General features: G+C 36.3%; 3 protein-coding genes across 7 annotated transcripts; 1 reads left to right on the forward strand and 2 right to left on the reverse strand.

The window, feature by feature from the left end:
- Positions 1 to 1,554: 1,554 nt before the first annotated feature.
- On the reverse strand, positions 1,555 to 8,888 carry LOC145619460 (putative E3 ubiquitin ligase SUD1). The gene is made up of 9 exons (XM_081674149.1): positions 8,402 to 8,888; positions 6,841 to 7,533; positions 4,966 to 5,727; positions 4,546 to 4,757; positions 4,073 to 4,432; positions 3,687 to 3,847; positions 3,436 to 3,599; positions 2,625 to 2,771; positions 1,555 to 2,225 (listed from the first exon to the last, which is right to left on the reverse strand). The coding sequence occupies exons 1-9, from the start codon at positions 8,768 to 8,770 to the stop codon at positions 1,743 to 1,745; spliced, it is 3,351 nt and encodes a 1,116-aa protein (XP_081530275.1). The 5' UTR covers positions 8,771 to 8,888; the 3' UTR covers positions 1,555 to 1,742.
- A 1,498-nt stretch (positions 8,889 to 10,386) lies between these two features.
- LOC145619269 (filament-like plant protein 7) lies at positions 10,387 to 15,571 on the forward strand. 2 transcript variants are annotated; one of them, XM_081673928.1, is made up of 6 exons: positions 10,387 to 10,510; positions 12,056 to 12,220; positions 12,466 to 12,598; positions 12,676 to 14,446; positions 14,634 to 14,700; positions 14,910 to 15,571. In XM_081673928.1, the coding sequence occupies exons 2-6, from the start codon at positions 12,122 to 12,124 to the stop codon at positions 15,399 to 15,401; spliced, it is 2,562 nt and encodes an 853-aa protein (XP_081530054.1). In that variant the 5' UTR covers positions 10,387 to 10,510; positions 12,056 to 12,121; the 3' UTR covers positions 15,402 to 15,571. The 2 variants fall into 2 exon arrangements, with proteins under 2 accessions (XP_081530054.1, XP_081530053.1); XM_081673927.1 differs by lacking the exon at positions 10,387 to 10,510 and adding an exon at positions 11,696 to 11,768.
- LOC145619270 (protein IN CHLOROPLAST ATPASE BIOGENESIS, chloroplastic-like) lies at positions 11,386 to 19,873 on the reverse strand. 4 transcript variants are annotated; one of them, XM_081673930.1, is made up of 12 exons: positions 19,573 to 19,863; positions 18,251 to 18,334; positions 17,630 to 17,704; positions 17,503 to 17,545; positions 17,343 to 17,400; positions 16,985 to 17,152; positions 16,840 to 16,902; positions 16,659 to 16,753; positions 16,486 to 16,567; positions 16,069 to 16,179; positions 15,782 to 15,934; positions 11,386 to 11,743 (listed from the first exon to the last, which is right to left on the reverse strand). In XM_081673930.1, exons 1-11 carry the CDS (start codon positions 19,691 to 19,693, stop codon positions 15,794 to 15,796), a joined length of 1,041 nt encoding a protein of 346 aa, XP_081530056.1. In that variant the 5' UTR covers positions 19,694 to 19,863; the 3' UTR covers positions 11,386 to 11,743; positions 15,782 to 15,793. The 4 variants fall into 4 exon arrangements, 3 of the variants coding, with proteins under 3 accessions (XP_081530056.1, XP_081530057.1, XP_081530055.1); XM_081673931.1 differs by having other exon boundaries at positions 11,386 to 11,746; XM_081673929.1 differs by lacking the exon at positions 11,386 to 11,743 and having other exon boundaries at positions 15,581 to 15,934; positions 19,573 to 19,862.
- Positions 19,874 to 20,762: the final 889 nt, after the last annotated feature.

Consider the following 20,762-nt stretch of genomic DNA (forward strand, 5'->3'; position numbering starts at 1 on the left):
ATAATGTTGTTTGAAACCATATATGATCATTATATGTTGTGATAAACGTTCGTGGAAGAGGCTTGAGTTTACGAAATCACTACAAGTTGTGAACGGGTAAAATGACCATTTAAGGGCATATAGGATGGTTTCATCGACCCAATTTGACTCCCGGAGGATTAGGGACAATGGTAAACATCTCAAAAGTTTTATTTCCGGGCGAAAAAAGGTTAAAAAATTATGAAATTGAAGGATATAATCCATGCTTTTTGAGGAATTTTGAGGTTTCGTGGCCCGGTGGCGAAAAACCTTGAGACACCAAGGGATACATCTCGGGGTCATATTATTCCGTTTGAAACCGCATGTGATCATTATATGTTGTCCTAAACGTCCTTGGTAGTCTTGAGTTTACAAAATCATTGCAAGTTGTGTACTGGTAAAATGACCGTTTAAGGACATATTGGATGGTTCCACCGAACCAATTGTACTCGCGGAGGGTATTAGGGACCATGGTAAACATCTTGGTAATTTTTAATTCCGGTCCAAAAAAAGTAAAAAAAATTACAAAATTGAGGCCAAAAGGCTTGATATTTTGAGGTTTTGGGGTCTGGTGGCGAAAAGCCTTGAGACCAAAAGGTATACAAGTTGAATCGGATTGTGGGTTTACAGATTTGTACCAGTATATAAGTTGAACAAAAGGCATATAAATTTTATTAAACCTTCCATGACTCAAGTACAAGTTCTAATTGGGTCGGTTACTAGTTAGGGTTCAGATTGTTGTTGGGTCGGATTAAATCGGTTGACGTTTACTCTCAGGTCGAGAGCAGGTTTGGATTCAGGTCAAATAGTATTGGATCAAATCGGTCGTCGGTTAACGTATGGTCAGGTTCAAGTCGGGTTGCTAGGCACTAGTTTCACCCCATTGTTAGGGTACAGTTTGGGTTCAGATCATTGTCGGTTCATGTCGTTCTCGGGTCAGGTCAGTTTTTGACAGTTATAGCTAAATCCAGTTTGGGTGTTTGAGGTATGTGTTTGAAACTTTTAGAATCATAAAACAAACAAATAGTATGGGTTTAAATCATTCTAAACGCATACCTTATGTCGTAAGTATATGAACCAAACACCCCCTTAAGTGTTATGTTTCTTTTGTTAACCTTCACCTTGGCAAGTTTACAAATTACAACCACGTAGTTTAGTCCTCTTGCAATAACATTTTGCACTTAGAAACTCAAGTCACAAGATGAATTAGAAGAATAACCCCAAATAAAAAATGCAAAAAAAAAATATATGAAAAAATGAAAAGAATAGCTTATGGAAACATACCTATATAAAGCCAGTAATATGGAAACATAATGACACGAGATGATTAATTAATACGTAGATTCATCATAACGACTGAAGATTAGTTGTAATATTAAGATCCCTTCATGTTAACGAGTTATTGAATTTCATCGCCATCGTTAATATTTGAACACTTGAATGAATCATTAGTTAAAATCCAACTGGATTTTCTCTCTTTTCCAAGAAACAGGACTGTAGTGTGTAAAAACTAAAACTTAATTCTACGCTGTCAGCTGATAGCTACGAAAAATTATTAGGAATAAAGGACAAAAAAATATTACATTTCCTCTTCCTTCTCTTACTATTACAACATGTTATATGCACAAACTAAATAATCAATCTACATTTAACTCGCATAACTTCTTCCAAAACAGGTATGGAACTACATGCCAGGAAATTGACTCGTAGATTCGTATCTATAACTAAGCATCAACTTGGTTGCCTCGTCTTAATCTCAGACCCACATCTTCTTGTCTAATTACATCATTTCGTTGCATACTCAGAGCTTCTGTTTCTTCAGCAGCCCTTCGTATGGCGGCTTCCCCAAAATTATGGAGTCTGCGACCAATAAGGTAGCGGTCATCACGAATGGAATTGTGCAAGTTAGTGAACCAGACATGGAACCTCTTGGCACAGAAAAATAACACGCTTAAGCACAGGCACCCCAACCAAGCAAACCGGTAAACGGCCGAGTTGACAATCAAGGGGTAACCAAAAACGGGAAATACTCCTCGAGCTAAAACATAGGGTACGCAGAGAGCAGTTAGTAGCTTTAGTATTATAGGTAGCACTATCTCCCGCAGCACCCAAAGACCCTGTAGCCTAGAGAATCCATCTTCTCTAACTCTCTCAAATTTTGCTCTCCAACTCTCATCTACCATGGGCATCATGTGGTCCAACATGACCTGTCGAATATAAATTTGAAACAAATTAGAATTGCACGTTATAATCATGCAATCAACTTCAAACATTAACTAGGACTTCAAATTATGGGACACCATGATACAATTCAGAGTTGCAAAAAACACATCTGTAGCAGAGATACAACTTGAAGAAAGAGTACTCCAGAATTTCTACCAGAATCTGTATTTCAGTAATATATAAGCGTGTTTCCGGTTGATAAACACTGAGGACAAAACATCAGCAATCCAGCACCATCCGAAAAACAAGTGACTATCAATGCACGGAAGCATAAATTATATGCCCAACAAGCAATTTAGATAATACATTCTGAATAGATCCAGTTAAATTACCAAAATAAGACAGGCAACACATACTACAATCCACAATGATCAGATACTCACCAATCGTGTCCATATCTTCAAAAATATCAGTCCCAAAGCCCAATCCTGGTAAAGGAGGAAAACTGGGCTTTCATCTACTGGTACTCGCATTGGTACGATCACCAAAAGCTCAAATAGCAGTCCTATCAAGACAGGAATAACAAAAATCTGGACAGCACAACAATAAAGGGTCAATACATGGAGAATGATTTACTAAATGTAGGATACATATATTACAATTTTTAAGGAACCAACATAAAACTAATACTGACCAGCAGCCAACTAACATCTCTCACAGGAAATTTTTTAGATATATCAAGTTTTTACTTTAAAATACGATAAAAAAAACTTTCAAACTAAGGTTCTTCACAATATGTGCTTCTCTGCATTGGTCTAAAGTAAAAAATGCTGTAAATTAATTGTGAGACAGACAAAGGGATATCTTAAGGATCCTACGATTTCTAACAGATACCTCCCCGCCTATTCTTTATCCTGGTGTTGCTAGAAAGCAATCAGACAATCATTGAATTACACAAGCTGTGACTGTAACTTGTTGATTTTTCAACAGCAAATCGATGCATCTAATTAATCGTTCCAATAAAAATAATCCTGATGAAAGGGGTGAAAAATCACCCCTTCCAGCTCCCACCCGGCAACTCCCAATAAAAGCAACCCCCTAATTCCACTGGTATTTGTAATCATTCTGATAAAAGGTAAGTTGATAAAGAAATGAAAAAAAAAAGTTTACAATAGTGTCCAACCCTTTCTCAATTCTTCTTCTTCCATAATCTGCATGGTGTAGAGATTTGGGTAAACAGTATATAAAACTTACCCATATTGATAGAAGTGCAAAACTCTTGAGAGCAATTCCGCACCACTTCCAAATTTGGCCAAATAGAACTGCAGCCCTCCTTGATTTGACCTGCTCAATGGTATACCTGACTCCAGCTATGGCAGTCCAAATAACATAGCTTCCAATGGTGAAAGCATACAGGTCTGCAGAAAATAAACAAGGACGTATTTAGAACGTTTCCTCAAAATATCAGAGTAAAAACTATAAAGCACAACAATAAACAGTAGTACCATTGCACTTTATGCCATGCGTTATAGGAAGAAGAGGGATGGAGTTGAAGATAGCCCTTCCAAGAGATACGGGTACAATAATTAAAGCAGAATTGAATACGAGTAAGGTCATCCAAGCCACCACCAAGAGCAAAACAATACGAAATACAAATCTGTATCGCCTGTAAAGATTCAAAAGAAGAATCAATTTGAGAATGGAAATCAAGCAAATATGTATGTAAGCAACAAGACAAAATTCAAACGGGAAAATGAAAAACAAGGGTGAAAGACAAAAGTCACAAAACTAAGAATATAAAACATAGATAGTGATTTCTAACAGCATACTGGCACATGATTCTAGGACACTTTGTGGCTAAAAGTACAATGGTCAGTCATTAGTAACTTACTCTGCATCAGATTGCTCTTCTCCATCATATTCCTCCAAATCTGAAGTTTCAGATCCATGGCCCTCGTTATTTTGAGCATCTGGAAGAAGTGCTAGATGATCCTGCTGTGCACCACCCAGCTGCAGACCACGTAATCTGTCCTGCCTAACTGCTTCATCATTGCCATTATCTTGATTACCAGCTTCATCAGACTTTGGGAGTAAAAAATCTGTCAGGCCAAGTGTCCAGCCCACAGCAGTGAACCAATACCGAAGAAGAGACTTAATTGTTGTTCTTAGTTTGAAATGCTCAATGGCAAAGGGAATGCAGATTTGAAACAGAAGTATGTCAGCAGGTATCTCAGTAAATGGATCTGCGACTCTGAAAGATACCCAAATGTAAGTAGCATATTAGCAAATGAGAATACAAAGGTCAGAACAGAAAAACATAATGATGATCATCAACAGCTTATTAAGTATAGAAAGTGGTCGTACGAAATATCAAGGGGAAATATGGAGGGTGCCATCCGCATTGCAAGTTTTACAGGAAGGAAAACCAGCATCACAATCAAACTGCCATATACAGCTACAGAGAGCAAAACTCTACGAGCATGTTTGTGGACAGGATCATCAATAAGATCGCGAAATGGATTGTAGTTAGGATCAGCCGGATCTCGAAGGAAATAAAGGACTCCACTACGCAAAACCTATCAAAAACAAGGAGGAAATCAATAAATGAGAGAAATAAAGGACTCCACTACGCAAAACCTATCTAAAACAAGGAGGAAATCAATAAATGAGAGAAATAAAGGACTCCACTACGCAAAACCTATCAAAAACAAGGAGGAAATCAATAATACGAGAAAAGTGATTTTTATGAAACAGTAAGCACATCTCAAGGAAAGGGTAGCATACCCCTCGGAGAAGGCTGACAAAGATGCTTATCTGCAGCATGTAGAATATCCCAACAACCCAATGAACCAAAGAACTAGCCAATGGAGAGACTGAAAAAAATTCAACTCTTTGACCCATTGATTTCCCAAACATCCTGATTGTGCAAATATCCAGCCACCAGCCACACATCAAAGGGAAAACCCCAAGTTCAATAACCAGAAGGAATGCAACTTTGATCATAGTCATTAAATGTCTCATGCCCGCAAAGAACTGCCGTAAAAGGGATGGAATATTCTCTGCTGCTGAAGCAATACCTTGGAACCTTCCCATAGTTAGTGGCTCACCTTTGGTATACTTAATCAATGCAACCAAACCAAAGTAAAGAAAGATGAGGGAGAAAATAAACATGTATCCAACAGCCAGTGTCGTAACATCAGAAAGCTTGGATGTTCCAGCAGTCACCCCTTTCAGGACATCTGAGGTCAGAGGGGAGCTAATGTTGTTCGGAGAAACATTCAGCTCACTTGCATTTGCACTCAAAATTTCAGCTACATTATCAATCAGGCTTTCAGATTTTTCAGAAGACAGATTAGTGACAGTTGTCAAGGCATTCTTCAAGGTAATATTAGCCAAGGAAAGAGCTGATTCTGTAAGTGGCATGACTGTGGAAAGTGGATAAGTTGCAGAAGAGAAAAACCATGATATATAATGTAATATTACACGTCCAAGAGAGAAAGGAGCAAATATAACAACTCCAAGAAAGATCATGTTGCTTGCCAAAACCTGCAGCCAAATCAAAACAAAGAAGCCAGAATTAACAAAGAGAACACAATTTTTAATGCCTCCAAAGAGGAACCCTCGTCTGTTCGGGAAGGGCCCGAGAGGTTATTTCTACTGGACCTCTGGACCTAAGCATGACAATCATCTACTATGTTGTAGCAAATAAGAAACACAGTTAATGAGACACAATCAATTGAAGTAACTAGCCTGTGTTATCAATTATCATGCAACAACTTTTAAGCACTAAAACTACATAATAACATGAAGTCAGAACGTCAGATATTACATTGCATCAAAATCAGTCCCTGAACTAAACTTCAAATAAGCTGCATGTGTATCCATCCATGTTAACCAGAACAAATATTGAAATATAGCTCATATTTACACAGAATAATTTGATGCAAATTTCCCAAACAACTTAAAGAGTTAAAGATTTTAAAAAGTAGATAATTGTTAAGTTACATAACATGGAGATATAAGTACTGTAATTAATGTTTTAGCTAACAAAGTAAACATTATGCTCTATCAGTCTATCTCTATCTGGTGTAATGCTAACATGTTCTAACACCAAAGAAAACAGCAAGATAGCAACCGTCTTTTATTTAAAAAAAATTACAATTACAATCAGTAAAAAAAATTATGAATATTCTTGAGCAGGTATTTTTGGGTAGTACATTTAGAACAGTGTATGAAACTCAATAAAACAACCACTTGAATGAGCACATCATACAGACAAACATGTATTCTGAGATATTTTAAGTTTTACAGTATACAAGCCATCCTAAGACATCTACAGATATCATAAACCAGAAAGAAATTCAACAGAAGTTCTTAACAAATCATGACTCACAGAACTTTCCCATAAAATGTCCTAACTGACATGTCCCAAAGAGTCTATTATCCAGAGTCGTACAGAAAAATATTCAATCAAATACTTCATGCTCAAATGGGTAAGCAGTATCAATGTCAGCAATTCTACCTCTAACCCTACTATATAATGCCAAATTTGTTTATTTCCATTTCAGTTCTGAGGTTTATTTCCATTTCAGTTCTGAGTGCATATGGGAATTTGGGCTAGGGTGAAAAAAATTATGCAAAAAATAAGTAGATACTCACAGTAAAAGCATTCTCAACCAAATGGAAAACAGGACCCTGCATGCCCACAAGCTCATCAAAGGGAACATCTTCTGCACCATCTGCATCATCCAGCCCATCAAAAATCTGATCAACATGAACTTCCAGCCGAGCAGCCTGCCTTTCCCATTGAGCAGCGACATTTTCAGCCCGTCTGATCAATTGATTAGCTCCAGCAATTACTTGAGCAGCTTCACCAACATCATCCACATTGCCATCAGCAAGCAAATTTCTGTTGACCTGTCCAAGAGGCCTTCTCACAGCTCTGGCCCCATTCCTATCCCCTTCATCCTCTCTATCAGCATCTTGTCCTTGAGCTTCTCGTACATGTCTAAAATAATCTCTCAAAGATGTAGCCCCAAGAAAAATAAACACAATACTTGCCGAGAGAAGAAACCCATGCAGACAATCGGTAAGAATAACGGTAAATGACATATGACTGAGGAATAAACGATTGGCTTCAGAAAAACTACGAACAAAAGCCAATCGCCAAATCCAGAAAGTTATGAAAGGGATAATCAGAAGCCAAACAGATAGCACAAAACCAAGACGTAAAAAGAATTTCAGAACATGACAAGTCTTCTTCCCTATCCCAAGAACAAACTCCCGGAAAGGAAGTCTAGTTGGAGCATTCTCAGCATAAACAGGGGAAAATGCAAATGCATGCTTGCACACCTGCAGACATTCGAGGCATTGTCATCAGATAAATGGAGAAAAAAAAAACATATATCGCATATTTAAGTTCTATAAGATATCATAGAATGAAAACTACATGCATTATAACAATTAACTTTCTCAGAAGCTAATTACTACGAAAAGATAGTTTTATAACATAGTACCACAAGAGCCAAATTCATGAACACTGAAGCAAATTGGCCTCTCTAATACGGAGCAATTTTGGACTACTTGAGCTAAGGCTGCATACAATTAGATCTCCCTAGACCTCACCTCAACAAGACGATTTATAATATATAATGTTTGTAGTCGTTATTTAAAGCAATTGCTTAAACAGACTAAGTACTCTCTATAAAGATAGACGGCTGTATACAATAGAGGGAAATGCCCCATCATGAAAATGGTACAAGACCCTCATAGACTAGTCAGCTTCATTGCAGCAGCATGATTGACAATCACCACAACTTCACCATTAAATTCAACTTACGACACCAGAACTCCTTGACCATCGTCATAGTGTGACAATACCATTGAAAGAAAAATAAAGACATAAAAAAGATGTGATCACCTCTCTTGATAAACCCTAATTCTGAAATTACTAAATACAAATTACTTGCACATGATCATATGCTACCACTCTCTCCAAAGATTGATAAAACCTACTAAATCCTAATCATCTCACTGCCAATAATTACAAGATTAAATCTTGCCCCAATTTCCAGAGAAAATCAACATTTCTAAACTCAAAGAAGCAACAAACACCACAGAATTCAATCAATTTCTCCACAAATTCTCAATTTATATTCAACGAAATTAGAAACTATAAAAAATCAGAGAATAATTGAAAAAGAAGAGAAAGAGCTGAAACCTCGCACTGACGAGCATTACTATGATTAAGCCACTGAAGAAGACAATCCTGATGAACAAATTTAATACTTCCGCTACAAGCACACGGATACCTCAACGGATTATCCGCATCACCTGGATTTCGACAAATCCGACAAACATCTTCTTCATCATCATCATCATCGTACGATTTATTCACAGAAACCGATGACGGCGGCGATGAAGACGCCGAAGAATTCTCCGGCGCCGCCGTAAAATTACCGTCTCTTTCTTCTTCGATTGAAACATCATTCGAATCCGTCAACTCATTAGACGACGCATCTTCGGAATTCGAAGTTCGGATCTGAGAATCGTAAGAAGCTGAAGCCGACGTCGCCGGAGAAATCTCCATTGAAGAGAGAGAAAATCTAGGGTTCCGACGAAAGATGAATCGGATGATTTTTTGGGGAAAAGGGGGAAATTGTGGTGATGATTAGAGGAGAGAGAAAATTTTGGGAGGGAAATTGCCGGTTTTGTCCCTGAGTTTTGTAGTTTGGGTGACCGGTAAAGGCGGTAATATAAAGAGGTTAGGGTGGATAAGAATATCTGATTATCTGATGGAGAAAAAAAACACCGACTTATTATTGTGAAATGTCGTTTATGCCCCTCAATTGTAAACTGAACCAACCACGTATTTTGCGATGAAAATGACTATGTATACAGAAATAAATACTTCTACGCGTTGTTTAATTTGGGTGTAGGCACTGCTGTATTTTCCCTGTTGTGTACGCTTTTGAGCTCGCGAGTATGTGTGCATTATATTAATGCTAGCGAGTAAAGCTTCGTGGTTTTAATAAGTATGCTTTATGTCATTTTATTTTAAAATATATTTTGAAATACGTACAAGTATGTACAAGCTTTGTGGTTTTTAATAAGTATATTTTATTTTATTTTATTTTAAAGTGTATATTGAAATACGTACAAGTATGTGATTATGCAATATATGGAGTACGTAAATGATTTAATAGTTGTAAAATTATATGTTGGCAAGTATACTACTACCTCCGTTTCACATTTTTTGCAACTTTGAAGAGGGCACGGACTCTTAGGCAAAATTTGTTTGTGAGTGTAAGATAGAGAGAGAAAATTAAGAATGCATGTGATGAGGAGAGAGAAAGAGAGAAATGACAACCTAAAAAGGAAAGAAAAGATTAGTTGCAAATAATGTGTAGCATCCATTTTTGGCAAAAGTTGCAAAAAATATGAAACGGAGGTAGTAGATTAATTTAAATAACTCCGAGTAATCATAAAGTGTAGGTATAAGGTACCATACTATTTGAATTGGGATATGTGCTAAGGTAAGGTTGGGAAATAAATGTGTGTGGATGGATGAAGAGTTGATGGAGTAACTTGGAGTCTTATTATCCTCATGTACTTTGTGTGAATTAAAGATGTACTAGTAATGATCTTTAATCAGGAAAATGCTTGTGGAGTCTGTATGGATCAAAATTGAATTTAATTATTGAAATTGAATTTTATTGATTACAATCTTTGTTAATTTGTATCTTTGTAGGTCAAGAAACAAGGTCTATTATTTTTTTTTTATTCAAAAGACATTTTAATTTTTAACAGAGTTAAGTAGTGGTTGGCGTATGAACTAAATATTGTGATTAGTAATGTAAAGATGTTAAGGTGATACACTCAACGTGAAACTACTTATACGAATCACGAGTATAATTTAGGATATCCAAAATAAAGTTACCAAATATTTAGGTACCTAAAATGAAATTATGTCAAACTTCATAAAAAGAAAAACATTTTGATTTACAATAAGTGGCCACATGGAGGACTTAGAGTCCACCAACTAGAGCTTAGTATGTGGCAGCTTTGCTTAGGCAGGGGAGTGTTAATCCAATCAAGAGACAAAGACACAATAACCAAATTCTAGATCATCCCTTTTATACTTCATTTAACTAACAATGAATGACAATCACAAAACAAAAAGAGTAAAAACTACATGATTGAACTATAAAAACAGATTTTGAAAAGATGGAAAATACTTAACCCAAAGAACAGAAAATAAAAGAAGAAATTGGACCAAATAAAGGAGGAAGAAGAATGAAGATCAACACCTAAAATAAGACACAACAAGGTATGTTCTTTTCATTATTATTGTACTAACTAATTAGTTTTTTTTAGTTATGTTTTCATACATGCATGTAACTATGTAAGTGATGTAACATGCCAATTATAGTAAATTAGTTAATGTCAAGTTAGAATAAAAAAAAGTGATTGCATGTTATAGCTTTAAATAACAGATTTAATCATTAAATATAGATTAGCTGGATCATTTATTTTGATATATGGTGGGTTGTTCATATCTTGAAGCTTAGCCTTTAATGGTGGTTTGTGGTAGTGTTAAGTTGGAATAAAGGCCTTAAATTTCATGTTGGTTACACTTGTATTTTCCAATGATCATGAATTGGTGAGATGCATAATGGCCATGGGGTAGTAGCCATAATCGATGTTGGTTCATTAGTAGAGTTGGCAGATGAGAATAAAGTACGAGTATATATTTAAAATTGCGTAAAAGCAAACAGGAAGAATTTTATGACTAAAGGAATAAATTTCATTCTTAATGACTCGTCCAAATTTGAATACTAATAAAACCAAATTGTAGTATTTGCATTTTTACTCTCTACAAGTCTATGACATACACCACCAACATGCTAGTTTGTACTTTTAGTTATGAACACTGCCTTAAAAGGCTAACCATAATGAGCAAGCTCACCATCAAAGAAACATGCTTTATAATTGTCATTTTCTAACACATGCATTCATCTTATTTATTTACCTAAAAAGCATACACCCAAATTTAACAGCTAACAACTATTACAATAACTACTTTTATCGAACAAGCCCAGACACCAATAAGCGCACCTTCAGTTGTAATATGTGCTAATTCCTTTAGTCGATAAAACCATTACTAGTCAAAAACGAGACGAATGTTCGAAACTCAACTGAATCTATACATCTAACGGTCATGTCTCATATATATGTAGATGATCTAATTTTGCCAAGAGAATTAATCACCATACCTTGTACCTTCTAAAGTTGTAACATGTTCAAGTCTTTAGCAGACAGTAGCAGAAAGATAGTACAGCAGTAGCACACATACAGTAGAATCCAATGTAATAATGTAGTCAAAAAAGTAAAAAACACAGTCATTCTACTGTCTGTTTCCTTAATCACCGGTTATTTCTCTGCTTTTTCAACGGACCCATGCGTGCTTTTCTCCACTCACCTTCTTCATTGGCCCCTTTCTCCCCACAACATTATTACTTCTTCTCTCATTTCTTGCTTGTCGGTGACATTTCCCATTTTCCTGCTATAATCATGAACCAAATTTGGTTAGTTTATCCTATATTATGTGTATATATTATAGTTTTATAATGTCTTTGTTGAATCATATAGTATGACATGTGTGGTTTAATAAGTTTGTTATTATTATTAATCAAAAACCCAAATCATGATTAGTTAAGTTGGGGTATGAATTTTACTTCCGTGTGTTTCAATTCATCATCATTAGTTTTCCTTCATCATTATGAAAGGTTATGTAATGAAATGGTGCTTTTATAGAAGCTGGTATAATGTTGTGAAGAAAAGTGATGGATTATGATATTTACTTGTTTTTCAGGTTGTTTTGACAATGTACTAGTGCAGTAGCTCTTCTTTGACTGTTGTTAGAAGGGGGGGAGAAGCTATGGAGAACAAGTCGTGGCGGTGGCGGAGAAAATCATTGGAAAAGACGGTGGTTGATGATGGAAGAGCTAGTTTGTCTCTAGAAGGAAATGTAGAAGAGGTAAAGCAATTTCCCCTGTTTATATTTTGGGTACTGTCATTAGATTCTGAGCTCAACAGAATGTATAGTGTATAGATATATTTCATGACATTCTAGATTTATGTGATTGTTAATTATAGTGTGACTGAACAAAGTCATTATGTATATGCAGCTGATATTAGGTACATTTTAAGCATATCCTTTAGTATAAACGACTGTGAAAGTAAATGTATTAGTTCTGATTTCTGTTGGTATATTGACTGCAGGGTGAAGAGAGAGCTGGACCTGCGAAATGCCCGAGTAACATCAGTGATAAATCAGCCTCAGTCATATGTGACTGTAATGCTAAGGATGAACTAATCAGAATGCACTCACGAATAGCAGAACAAGCACTAGCAGGTACATAGCGAGGTTTTACTGCTTTCTGGTGTATGTCTGGATATAGAAGTCTAATTGTTATTAATATCGTATCACAGGTCAAAAGATGGCAGCAGCAGAGGCAGCATACTTCAAGCAAGAGCTAGACAAAGCGCTGCAGCAAGGAGAACCAGCCGAGCAAAAACTGGCTAATCTCAATGCTGCATTGAAGGACTGCATGCAGGAGATAGAGTCTCTCCGAGATGGACAGAAGGTGTTAGTGGATTTTGAGAAGGAAAAGAGGAAGTTGGATGGTAAATTAGCCGAAGCTAACAAAAGGTTGGTAAACTTGTCTGCTGAAAATGCCAATTTGATGAAGGCACTTCTCTACAAAGAGAAGTTGGTCCAAGATCTTGATAAGGGAAAAGAGAGTCTGGAAGCCGAATTCGGCATGCTAATGGACAGGTTAGATTCAGCTGAGAAAGAGAATACGCTTCTGAAGTATGAGTTCCACATGATGGAGAAGGAGCTGGAATTGCAGAACGAGGAATGGAAAAACAGCCGTAGATCAGAGTTGGAGAATGCAAAGCAAGTAAAGAAGTTAGAGGCCGAGTGCCAGGAGCTACGCAATCTAGTTAGAAAAAGGCTTCAAGGTCTAATCGCTCCATTGAATACAAAGAGGTCAAATCCGAGGATAGGGGATTCTCCTGAAAAATCTGGCAGGGGAGCAACTTTTCTCATTGACAGGGCATTCAACATGGAGGAGGAAAACAAGATGTTGAAAGAGATGCTGGCTTTAAGTAACGGTGAACTTCGGTCTTGGAGAGTCAAATATGGTCAGATGGCATCTAAAGTAGCAGAACTTAAAGCACAGCTCAACGAGCTTTCAGAAGCTGAAAACTCGATGCAGTTGGCTATATCTGATCTTGGCCTCAGCAATTATGATGAAGTCTGTGATTCTGAATCATGGGCTAATGCTTTACTAGCAGAACTCGAACAGTTTAGACAAGAGAAAACCAAGAATGAGCCAGAAATGGAGAAATATGCTATAGTAAGCACGGATACACAAGGTTCGGGGAAGGAGTTACAATCAACCAGTAAAGAAATTGTTCCAGTTTCTGTAGATAGTCTGAGCAACAAGGAGAAAGGGTTGCTTAGACAGGGTGATTCTTGGCTGGATAAGATCTTAAAGGTGATCTGGGAAGAACATCTAGTTTCACAAAGAAATATGGGTGAGCTTTTGCAAGACATTATGATTGCTTTGGGTTACGATAATCTGCATAAAAATGACAATCACAGCTCAGATATTCGTGGTCTTTTGACATGGGAATCCAACGATTCTACTCCCACAGAGAGTTCAACTCTTGCAAGCTTTTTAAGCAACAGTATCTCAGTGGAAGACACCAAAGGTCAGAATGTAACAGATGGTTCATTCGCAAGTGAAAAGATAAGAAAACGTTTCAGTATTGGCAGATCAAAAAGTGACAACCGTATGGTTGTTGGCTCTCTTAACCGTCATGATACACTTGCTCAGATGATAGCAATTCAATCAGCAATGCAAGAAGAGAACAGACAAGTGAAGGAGAAGCTACAAAGTGTGACTGAAGAAAAGGTATCTCTAGGAAACCAACTTCAAGAATCAAAGCAAGCCATTGAAAGCCTAGAAAGAGAGCTAGAATCTCTCAAGGAATCAAAAGGCCTTACTGAGGAACAAGTAGAAAATGAGAGGCTCATTAATGAAGATCTTGATACACAGCTTACTGTTGCAAAAGCCAAACAAAACGAGATCCTGCACAAATTATCATCCTTAGAGGTAGAGTTGGAGGATAAGAATAATTGCTGCGAAGAATTGGAAACAACATGCCTCGAGCTTCAGCTTCAGTTAGAAACGTAAGAGGAAACAGCTCTCTCCCCCCCCCCCCCCCCACACACACACACACACACCCTCCTCCCTTTGGATTCACACACAGACGCTCACACAACATGTATGTATGTATGTATGTATGTATGTATGTATGTATGTATGTATGTATGTATGTATGTATAATTGATCAGACTATAGGTCATGTGACTACAGGTTCAGGCTTTCCAAAAAGGAGTTTCCAGAGAATGACACAAATCAAGTAGAGAAGATACTGAAAACAGTAAGTACTCCGTACTTCATATGCTAAAGCTTCAGAATACGAGTATTGGTTGGGATAACGCATATGCACTCCATCTCATAACTCAAGCTCCCCTTTATCTTATTGGCTCTTTCTCGACATGTGCATATATACTAAAGTTTAAAATGTCTAATAAGACCCTTCCGGCCTTGTTAGTTGTCACTTTTGGCTGATATGTGTTTGAATTGCAGGAAGCAATTCAAAATTTGGCCAAGCAACTCAAGGCATTGCCATCACCAGATACAACACAATTTGACGAGCTTCCCTCTCCTGATACTACTACATTAAAGATTCATAATTCCTCATCGATTGATAACAAGAGCCTAGCCATACAACGCTCTACCCTCCGCGATCGTATGTTGGAGGATACTGGTGATCAAACAGATGGTCTCAAGAATCTAAAAACTGAAGGAGAAGAAAGTTATGAAGACAGCTCAGAGAAGAAGAGTGTCAACCATACGGAGTTCAAAGCTTTGCCACCTCCTCCTGGGCTAAAGGTCCAATCTCTTGAAGAAGTGAGCACATTAGCTCTTGTGCCAAGTAAGAAGCCGGGTGGTGGGTTTGGTTTTATCAGAAAGCTGTTCTTTAGGAGGAGGAAAGGCTCCAGCAAAACAAAAGCTGCTCCATTGCAGCGCAACGCAAGTACCTTAAAGAAACAAAGGGATGTCTTGCTTGTGATTTAGTATTTTAATATAGTATATGAGCTTGAATCCTTCTCCCTACTCTTAAATTTTTTCAAAAACATTGAGTAAGGAGCCTTTTGTTGCAAGCTAGTGATATAAGGCACTAAAGTTTGGGTTTGCACGTACATAATCAATCAGCATGAATTCTTAAAATTAAAAGGTTGTAATAATACTTGATATGATTAAAAAAAAATATATTGTATTTTTCTGTCATGATTCTATACAAGACTATCTCTTCCAATTGTTCCAAAATGTGAATTCCTTAGTAATATATACAAGGAAAAAAGTTACAATTGACAGGTTGGTTGAATCAACTTCAAGGGCGATCAAAATTGGAAAATGGAGCAAATTTCTGGACAGAATAAAATGGAGCACATCACCTCGTTTTAAAATCAGTCTCTGTACATAACAAATCTAGCAATTTCATCTAGTCCAGCTTCCTTGTAGCATTCAGCAACTCGCTCAAGACATTCATCCCAAGATCCTTCAATGGAAGCCAAGTCCAACAAAAAAGCGGCTTCATCCAATGCCACCTAACATGAAGTTCGAAAAATAGCTTGCTTAAAATGTCTTGCCTAGAATTCCTATCAAACTTCAAGTTCATCTTCCCCAAACAAAAATTGAATTTTGCAAAAGCAATTATAATTATTTAATCATGCATTCGTACCTGGATTGGTTCTTTTCCTTTCTTCAAATCCTCCTGCCTACCCTCTTCTGTCACCTTCTCCTTGATGTATTCAATTTGTTCATCTTCCCAATGTGCCATATCAGCAACTTCCTGATCAACATCAATAGACATCAGAAGCCCAAAAAAAAAAAAAAAAAGAAAGTCTCTTGTCAAAACAAGAAGAAAATGGTTTAGAAAGTGATTTCATTATCCTCATCCTTAACTTTCTCTATATTTTCCGATGCAGAAGATTCTTGTTCAGTTGTAGTAATTTTTCAATCGAAATATGACAAAAAATTCTAAAAGATTTTAATTCTTTTTAAGAAGGGGGAAGGTCACCAGGCTAACCAAACCTGCAAGGAAACTTTGGGAAGGAACTGGAAATACAGGAAATGATGGGGAAGAAAGGATGCATACCAGGTATGGACAACCTAAAGTCCACCATGGTGATTTCAGTGCCACCCTTGCAGCATCTTTAGCTTCTGAAACACGCCCAACCCTGATAATTAACAATTTAAGGTTATACAACTTCCAAATCATAAGCAAACTATCTAGAACCCTATCGACAACTAAAGTACAAGTCTGCATACTTCAACAAGATCTTTGAATTGAAAACATAAGGCCGTGCAAACCCTGGGAAAAGGTCTTTCTTCGTATAAAATTCTCCAGTCACCAATGCTGAAACCTTCAGGCCACATAGAAGAGTATTACAAAAACAGAGCAATCGCAATATTCAGCAGAAAAATATGGATAGAATCCAAGTAAGCTCACATGATCGCCATCATCGAAATGTCGCATCACTTTTCTCTCTAAAACATCTGGAAACAACCCGACCTGAGTAAAGAATGGTGTCATTTAAGATTTAACAAGTTCAAGCAGTCAGGTTATTAAGTAAATTTCAAATTTCTCCTTTAACCTTTTTAAGAAGATAGACATCAAGATTAGGAGTCTGTGACTCAGCAATATCACCCTTCTTATAAAGCTTTTTTCCAGCCTCAAGAGAAGCCGCAAAAAGCACATCATCACCATCTTCCCTGTTCAATGCATCTTCCTCAACAAGTATTCTGTGAATATATTGATTTACCTGGATTGCAAAGTAAACATTCATCATGCTTTGAAACATGGGGCCTCATTAGAATGGGTACTGCAAAAAAACACATTGACGGTGGAAGACTATGAAGCATATACTAGACAGAGTACATAATCCTTCAACATTGATACTAAAACTTGTCTATATACGCACATGAACATATGCTTTCAGAATAATTTATTACATTCTTTGCCAAAAGCCAAACCCCATGTTTGTGTACTTCCACAACTGGCATCTCCATCCTGCAGTGTAGGATTTGGAAATCTAAACAGTTGGTAATGGGTTTATGAGAACTTGTAAAAGAAGTTCAAGGAATTGGGTACATAAGTTTTCAAATTTCCTACCCTGGTGGAGCTGTTGGCCATCGCAGCAAGGCAGTTACAGCACCTGTTGAAGATAATAGTTCATTGAGCACATAGAGAATTAAATGATAGAGGAGACATAATTGTGAACAGTTATAACTCTTATAACCTGAAGAATTTTCTGATAGAGGAATAACAAGTGGAATCAATCCCTGCCTAGCTCCTGGGGAAACAATAGTTTCACCTGCTTGAAGCATAATAAAGTAACATTTCAGGTCTATTATTAATAAAACAAGGTAAGGCTAAAAACTTTTGATGTCTGATGCCAAAGAAATTTTTTTTTTTGCAGATATGAAAACAACAACTGTGCCCACCCTGCATGGCTCCTACCTTATCTGGGCATATGCAGCCTTATATTTATGCAAATGACAACATAAAATAAATGTAAGGTTCTTGTTTCCCCTAACTGAAGTATATTGAAAATATCAGGATTTCATATGTTGGTGAGGAACAGTTACTACAAACTATCCACAGTCCACAGACAGCCATGGATACACATACTTCTTGATTATTCATTTTATAGAATAAATATAATACTAGTGAAATCAAAACCACAATACATTCATATTTGATGCATGGATCAAATCTTTTTTTTTAACTAGATATAGTGTTATGACTGGTGAGTTTATGATGTTAAAAACAATACTTTCCTAATTTACCACACGTCATACCATAGAAATTTGATCCCTCAAAGATGATGGTTGAGTACTTGAGTATGTATGAACTATACCCTTTGTTTGTAGCACATTTAGCAGCTCATGAAGATGCTCAGGGGGTTGAGTGCAAGCAACATCCTTTATAAATGATTTATGGCCTGCACATATAACAGAGATGTATAAAAATTTATAGAAGTAAAATGGTAAGAGACAGAACTCAATCAAGTATTATGCAGGCCATGTCATCCATAAACACTTTATCTACCAAGTACCAACGAACCTCTACTTTTCAAGAAAAATATAAGTTCATAAGCAAGCTATCAGCTGTACATTATACCAACATTAATAGTTTGTCTCACGCAGTCATGACTGTAAATCATTAAATCATACGGAGTAATAACTACCACTATGCTGCACACAGGCATCATAATCACACAAGAAGAAGATTGGAAATTTTTTATTTTTTATTTCCAAGCTGAACCTCTAAGCAAGCAGCCCAAACTAATAGATAATCCAACACAAAATCGTCACAACTGAATCACGTATGAGCCAATGCAAACTCGAGTAAATCAAGATCAAGCTTGACCCTCATCTTGTTTTTTTATGAAAACACAACTATAATTGGCCTTAGAAATACATACTACATAAATTTCAATCCACCACAAGCACACCAACAAGAGAAAACTTGTTGACAAAAATCCATTCAACATTTCTCCCATAACCAGATTCCCATCACCTCAGATCCCATAACAGAACTAATTAGGTAACTTAATTCTAAATCATATATTACTTCCACTCAAGCCTAAATTATTCTCTTCCTTTATATTGTCTACTATATACTTCGTATATCTTATTACAAAGCCATTTCTTATAATCCACTACTCCAAACCAATCAATACATCGAATTTGCAACGTAAGGGGATTAAATCAAGTCTTAAGTGGGTAGTTGTTGATAAAAGTAACCCTCCTAACACCAACATTTTTCAAAATAGAGTTACAACTTACAATTAAAATTGAGAATCATCCTTTCAGCCTAATTACAAAATTCTTATAACACCATTGCTATCAAATAAGTGCTGAATACAATAACAAACTCTACATTCTCACATCTAACACCAAAAACCCACATCAAAATTGCAAATTATAGCATTATTCTAAGTTTCCTAATAATAATCAATCTAATGTAAAACCTATAATACAACCCATTACAAAAAATGAAAAAAGAAGAAGATACCCAATTCATTAAAAAAAGAACCCAGAAAAACCCAATTGTGGATTAACAAAACCAGATTATGCTAATTCTAGGTAAACAAAACAAATTCAAATAACATAATTTTGTATCAAAGATCATATATAATTTGGGAACTAAATTAAAGATTAAAGAAAGTGAAGATACCGGAAGAAGAAAAGCAACGAACATGAAGAGGACGAGGGGGGAAAGAGCGCAACCGTGAAGCGGTGGCGCTAGAAGTAAAAGTGGGACCTCCATGAACAATGCCTACTACCCCTGCTCTCATTTTTCCTTTATTATTTTTTTTTTCAATTCTTGAATAAGAAAATAGCGTGTGTATAAGTTTGTAGTGAAGTGGCGGAGTTATTGGTGGCGCCGCCGGTGGAAATGGCAGCGGTGGGGGATGACTGGTGAGAGAGAGGTCGAGATTCGAGAGGGAAAGCAAGTGGATGAGAAATTGAGAATACTAGACTCAAGTAAGGTTTTTTTTTTTATTTATTTTTTATTTTTTATTTTTTATTTTATTTTTTAACGTTAATCCATTTATGACTAATGTTTAATTTATACAAATGAAAAAAATACAAGTATATAGGCCTTGTTCTCTTCACCTAATAAAAAATAATATTAAGTAAAAATAATTTTAGTTTAGTAAAAATAATTTCAATTTAGTAAAATTAATTTCAGTTCAGTAAAAATAATTTTAGTTAAGTAAAAATAAGTCCAGTTTTCGTAAAGAAGAATTATAATTGAAAATCAGTAAAAAATAATTTTACTACAGCAAAAATAATTTCAGTTTAGTAAAAATAATTTCAGTTCAGCAAAAATAATTTTTGTTCAGTAAAAATAATTTCAGTTCGGCAAAATTAAGGTGAAGAGAACGGGGTCATAGTCTTGTGGTTCTTGTTGCCTTGTTGAAAATCGTTTCAATGAATAATTTATCAATATTAAATTGTCATATTTTACTTATTGATAAATGATAACTAGATGAAAACCACGGTGCAATGCCCGACCTTTTATAAAATATTTTGTACTCGTATAATGCTTGTCATTTCTATAAAACTCCATATTTTGATACCATTATGTGGCTTCATTTCTTTGTCACTTTAATAAGCTTTTGATATATACCATTTTAAACGATCAAGTCAACCAAAATTTTAACCTAATGATTGAAATATCACTTACATACATTTAACATAAACTATTGGGTGCGGGCACTCGCACCCAACAGTTCGTGCGGGAGGAGACAACGATGACGATAAAGACAACGATGACGATGAAGACGACAATGGTGGATGACAACTGGCTGGGCTCCGGTAGGACCTGCAGTGTGGCTGTGCAGAGTGCTCGTACGTAGC

The sequence above is a fragment of the Chenopodium album genome, chromosome 27, assembly GCF_948465745.1.
Source record: "Chenopodium album chromosome 27, dcCheAlbu1.1, whole genome shotgun sequence".
Lineage (NCBI taxonomy): Eukaryota > Viridiplantae > Streptophyta > Magnoliopsida > Caryophyllales > Amaranthaceae > Chenopodium > Chenopodium album.